We start from the raw sequence: 6,274 nt of genomic DNA, 5'->3' as shown, positions 1-6,274 counted from the left end.
ATATATATATACATATATATATATATATATATACATATATATATATATATACATATATATATATATATACGTATATATATATATATATACACATACATACATATATATATACATATATATATATATATATATATATATACATACATATATATATATATATACATATATATATATATATACATATATATATATATACATACACCATAAATATATATGTATTTATACACATGTGTATAATCCTGCTGAGCAGGGATTCTAGGCGATGGGAGCAGCAAGGGGGGGGGGGCGGGAACAGCTGTTGACGCAAACAGGAAGTCCTCTGTAGGGTAGGCCGTCTCATTTCGGAGACTGCACGGTCTAGCCTTTGCGGTCTTCAAAGGACCCGGCCCACATAGACCGCGAAGGCTGGGTCCTCCGAAGGATGCAGACCCTGAATGGGGACATAGCTAATGAAGCCCGGTTGACTCCTGAGGTTTACTGCCTTTATTCTTGGCTCTCACTCTGCTGATTGGCCAGCCTGAAGTTGGTGCAACCCACGGAGCAGCACGACCGGCCCCCACAGGTGGAACCCAATCAACTGATTGACAGCTGATAGGAAAATGAGGGAGAGAGAAAGAAAGAAGGGCAGGAGGGGAGAAAACACAACACATAACACCCCCACTCATAACACAGCGCACAAGACAAAGTATCCGCAAGAACATTTTCAGACCCTTTTTTCTGACACGGTTGTAGTTTTGAATGATCAGAGATCAACGCATAAGACGCTGGTTGTAGTTATACATTCTGGATATAAACAAGAGGGTTATGATCTGTGAAAACTTGAATAGGCTTAACACTTGACCCAAGGTAAACCTCAAAATGTTGTAGGGCGAACAACATTGCTCGAGCTTCCTTCTCTATGGTGGAAGACCGAAGTTGATGTTTGTTGAACTTCCGTGAGAAGTAACTCACAGGATGATCGATGCCCTGGTCATCCTCTTGCAGAACTGCCCCAGCTCCAACTGCACTGGCATCAACTTCCAGCTTGAAAGGCGAGGAGAAATCTGGGGCAGTCAGGACAGGAGTGCAACGCATTATACTCTTAAGACTTTCAAAAGACTGTTTGCACTCACTAGACCACACAAAGGGCTTTGGGGGACTGGTTAAAGCAGTCAGTGGAGCTGCTACAGAGGAGACGTTTTTGCAGAACCGTCTATAGTATCCTGACATCCCAAGGAAACGGCGCAGCTCTCTCCTGGTTGTTGGTACAGGAAATGCTGCTGAGAAGGTGTACAGCCTAGCTGCGTAACCCCCTCCCAGTGCGAATGAAGCGCTGGAAGATGGCTTGTTCAATAACCTCTGACCTAAGTAATGAACGCATCCCCCAAAATCTACACGCGAGACTGTCTTAGCCTGCTTAGAGATGCGAAAACCAGGATAACTTAATACCACTAGCCACCGTCGTATCACTTATTTCAGGCTAAAAACGTCGGCCTTCCCGACTGACCGATATCAACGGATTTAGGTGTGCGTGTGCAACAGGTGTGGGAGGACTGGATGTACTCCACGATGGACCCGCTCTAAAGGGCCACCGCTGGAGGAGGAACCCCGTGTGGTTAGGAACCTCGCTCAGTTATTCAGCGCAGCTTCAGGATCCTGGCCCTAACACCCATTTAGATACCAATCTAACCCCTATTGCTTCCTAATACACTTCAGCTAATGTCTCAACATTATTAACCAACTGTGCAACATCACATGTGATACGTTAGCAGAGCTTCAGAATCAATCTCAGCCAACGACGTTAGTAAATCACAACAATGCTGAACACCATCTTTACCTTAGCTTGTAACAGGATTGTCATTCAGATCACGTCTAATAAATGTACTACTGTCAGCCTATCCCAGGGGAAGAGCTCCCTCACCTTGAGGAGACTACCAGGGCCCCACCAGAGACGAGCAACACTGGACTTTGGTTGGAATGCACAAAATACAATCCAGTTTTATTTGGTTTTTACAATAAGTTTAGAAAAAGGTTACAAAATGAGTAATACAAGTGAAATGATAGATCACACAAAACCTCAAATGTACCAAGTTCTCAAAAAGTCAAAGAGCGACCAGAAGCCTCGATCCTTTGTCTCCTATTTGTACCCTTCTCGTTGGCGCTTTCTGCAACCTCCGGGTCCATAAGGTAGACAACAGAACATTCTTAAATCATTGGACAAAACAGTTCCAATAGTCCTCTCCCTTCTGACATACCTACTTTTTAAGTTGAATGCTTTTCTGCTAGCCCCTCCTTTGTAGAAGGTGTCCGTCTAGCCCTCACTGAACAGGACGTCCCCTAACTAAGACAATAGTTAGTTTTTGAATTTACAATCTTTCTCCTCTGCTGGCTGTCATTCAATCATGTCTGAGTGAGTTTAACCCAAAGTTCACTTAATTCATCAGCTTTAACATAACAGTCAACATTACAAGCACGTATGATCACATTTTGATAAATGATAGAAAGTCACACATTAAAGCAATTCAATAATTGAAACATCTCTAAGCAATATGGGATGACATGCAAAGAGTATATTGATATCTGAAAGTATAACTCTTAGTGGGACGCCGTCAGGATGAGTCAGTACCTCCGAGTCTGAGGCCATGTTTCTCTGCAGGGAATCGGTGGATACCGCCCTCCAAGTTGGAAATGAGTCACTGCCCCAAGAGAGGGAGTTCAAATATCTCAGGGTCTTGTTGACCGGTGAGGGAGTGAAATCAATGTCAAATTCATCAAAACCAGAACTAAAGGGGTTTCTCTCCTGTGTGACTTACCATGTGTCTATTCAGACTTCCATTTTGAGTGAAACTTTTACTGCATTCTGAGCAGCTGAAAGGTTTCTCTCCTGTGTGAGTTAGCATGTGTCTCTGTAAATGTTCACTCACTGAAAAAGACCTATTACATTCTGAGCAGCTGGAAGATTTCTCTCCTGTGTGGAATCTCATGTGTTTCTTCAGACTTCCATTTCGAGTGAAACATTTACCACATTCTGAGCAGATGAAAGGTTTCTCTCCTGTGTGAGTTACCATGTGTCTCTTCAGACTTCCATTTAGAGTGAAAATTTTACTGCATTCTGAGCAGCTGAAAGGTTTCTCTCCTGTGTGGAATCTCATGTGTCTCTTCAGATTTCTATTTCGAGTGAAACCTTTACCACATTCTGAGCAGCTGAAAGGTTTCTCACCAGCACTACATCTTGAATCACTGACAGAAACTTCATCATTATTCACAGAGTTTAAACCCAACTGAGATTTTCTGGTCACCTTCCAATCACCACTGTCATCAGTGTCAGAAGAGTCTCCAGTCTTCTCATCAGTATCTGGTTCTGGATGTCTATCTGGATCTGAGTTCTCATCTGGTTCTGGTCCTCCACAGTCCTCTCCATCAGCTTCTGTTTCCATCTGTTCAGTTTGTCTTTGCTGAAGCTGTGAGGACTGAGCTTCCTCGTCATCGTCTTCACTCTTCACAGGAGTGAATGGGAACGTGGTGATATCAGCCTCCTCCAGACCCTGAAGCTGCTCTCCCTCCTGACTGGTCCAGAGTTCCTCCTGTTCCTCTTTAATGTGTGGGGGCTCTGGGTCCTCCTCTTCCTCTTTAATGTGTGGGGGCTCTGGGTCCTCCTCTTCCTCTTTAATGTGTGGGGGCTCTGGGTCCTCCTCTTCCTCTTTAATGTGTGGGGGCTCTGGGTCCTCCTGGTCCAGACTGGAGCTCCACTCCTGCTGCTCTTCTTTAACCACCAACATCGGCTGGAGGTCTGTGGAAAATAATGAATTACATAAACACCTTAGAAAACTGTAATTTCATGTTAATAACTAATCCACCGATGTCACTACTTTCCTATGATGTGGGGAGACATGTTGCACATTTTGTAGAACATATTCAGACCTCATTCAAACTCAAACTAACTAAAAACGGACATGTGTTTGACCTGGCTGTGAGACAAAGTTTCTCTTTGTAGGAGTTGTTCTAGTTTCTATAACATAAGAGTAGGAGTCAGGAACAGCCTGTGCCATTTTGTACACCCTATTAGGTCACTTACGGTAATTGAGTAACATGGTGTTAGGGATAGCAATGGGGATATATGCTGTTCCGTGGTTTAGTTTGATGAATACGACGGGGTGAGATAAGCAGTCGTCTTTTTTGCTGACCGCTAATATCGCTATTATCATTGTTGATCGCTGTCTATTACCTTTGTTCACCAATGAGAAAGTATTTTGAACGTTTTTATCTCCCCCGGCTGTTAGACATGTATGACTCCTCTTCAGCCTGAAGACGGTCATGACCGTTGCCCCTCTTGTCTGCCTCGAGCATCTGACGGAGAGCCTCTTGGAGAACCCGTGCATTAGCTGCGGCATCATGCCTCCCGGGGTAAGGACTCCTAGGCTGGCTGAGGTGGAACACCTCCTACCCGACAGGTCATTCCTACCAGGTGACATGGAGGGGGGCCGTGTCGGAACCACGCATGCTGACACCAACTCGGACTGCGAGGAACCTGGGTGTGACCCTGGATGACCAACTGTCATTCTCAGCAAGCATTTCGTCAGTTACACGCTCCTGCAGATTCCTGCTCTACAACATCAGGAGGATGCTTTCGCAATATCCATCAATTTCCGACAGACTGAAACTTCGCAATCGATAACTGGTGTGCTTGTAGATTTAATGACATGAATCGGGAACAGAGGGCCTGAATCATGTTTTGGCGTGACATAAATGCCATTGTCAGGGTCTATGCACATCATAGGGGTTGACGGACGGTTGTGAACCTCACGCATATGGCGTCTCAGATTGGAATGAGATGAAAGTAATGAACTGCAATGTATGCATGGAATAGTTTTATACTTCTGTGAAACTTTTGGATGTGGGATATCACCTGCTTTCTCTGCGTCAGCCTTTTTTGCAGCTCTTTCTAAAAGAACAAAAACAAAGGATTCACAGAACACATTATGTTCCATGTAACTCTTATTCATTTTTTTACAACAATTTCTGAAGTAAATGTGTTTGCTTGCAGTGTCAAGTTCTGAGGTATTAAGGAAAAAATTGTCAAATATAGTAACCTCAGAATCAGAATTACGCATACATGGAATTTGTCTCCAGTTTCCACTCTGCTCTCAATGTACAAACACAAATTTACACTAAACAAGAAAAAATATCCATAAAGAATAAAAAAGGGCAGCAAAAAAGAACAGATGTAGGTATAAACATTTAACGGCTATATACAATATAAGTATAAATATATATCCAAAAGAAAAACTGGATGGATGGATGGATGGATATATATATACATATATACATACATACACATATATATATATATATATATATACATACACACACATATATATACACACACATATATACATATATACACACATATATACATATATATATATACACACACACACACACACATACATATATACACACACACACGTATATATATATATACATATACATATAAATATGTACATATACATACATATACATATATATATATATATATATATATATGTATGTATATGTATGTATATGTACATATTTATATGTACATATAAATACATACATACACATATACATATATATATATATATATATATATATATATATATATATATATATATACATATACATATACATATACATACATATATATACACAATGGCAATGGAAAGATGGATGATAGTATGGGTGCTAGATGTTATATCTTAAAATATATCTTTAAAAAAAGGAAAATATTACCTGTTATCTTGTATGATTCAATACCTGCAAATGAAAGAAAAATTGGTCATTGAATTCCAATAAAATAAATCTTTATAGTTACTTTACCACTTCAAGTCTTTGCAACATTGGGCTCTGAAGCTAACCTTTAACATAATGGTTTCTCAGAGACCCTAATTCCCCGAATTTTAAAGATTAATTTATTCATAAAAAAGTATTTTTACTTACTGATATAATGGGACTACAGATATTTGTTCTTGACTACATGTATAGTTGTCGTTCTTAGTAGCAACATTTCTAATACATTTACAACATATTCACCCTTAAAAGTTTAGTTTAAATTAAACAAAATAAAAACATGATGTAATTTAAAACCCTCAATGAACAGAACATTACATAAGAACACTGCATTTCACATTGGATGAATGACATTTATGTATTTAATATCTTAAAAGGTAAAGTTTAATATTTTATAAGTGGATTTAAACAAAAGGACTGTCAACTGTGGTCTGATTGTGATATGGCATTTTAGTGCCCCTAGAGG

General features: G+C 40.3%; 1 protein-coding gene across 1 annotated transcript in view; it reads right to left on the bottom strand.

The window, feature by feature from the left end:
* Positions 1–1,992: 1,992 nt before the first annotated feature.
* The window catches only part of LOC306791093 (uncharacterized protein), a 6,157-nt gene continuing 1,875 nt past the window's right edge, over positions 1,993–6,274 (bottom strand). The window contains exons 4-6 of the mRNA XM_079287719.1: positions 5,752–5,775; positions 4,886–4,921; positions 1,993–3,769 (exon numbers count right to left, since the gene is read on the bottom strand). Coding sequence (XP_079143845.1) covers positions 2,763–3,769; positions 4,886–4,921; positions 5,752–5,775 — 1,067 coding nt within the window. The 3' untranslated portion in view covers positions 1,993–2,762. The remainder of the gene's footprint in view (positions 3,770–4,885; positions 4,922–5,751; positions 5,776–6,274) is intronic.

This window comes from Melanostigma gelatinosum, assembly GCF_949748355.1.
Source record: "Melanostigma gelatinosum genome assembly, chromosome: 17".
NCBI lineage: Eukaryota > Metazoa > Chordata > Actinopteri > Perciformes > Zoarcidae > Melanostigma > Melanostigma gelatinosum.
Note: the sequence above shows the minus strand (reverse complement) of the source record. Positions and strands in the feature narration are given on the sequence as shown.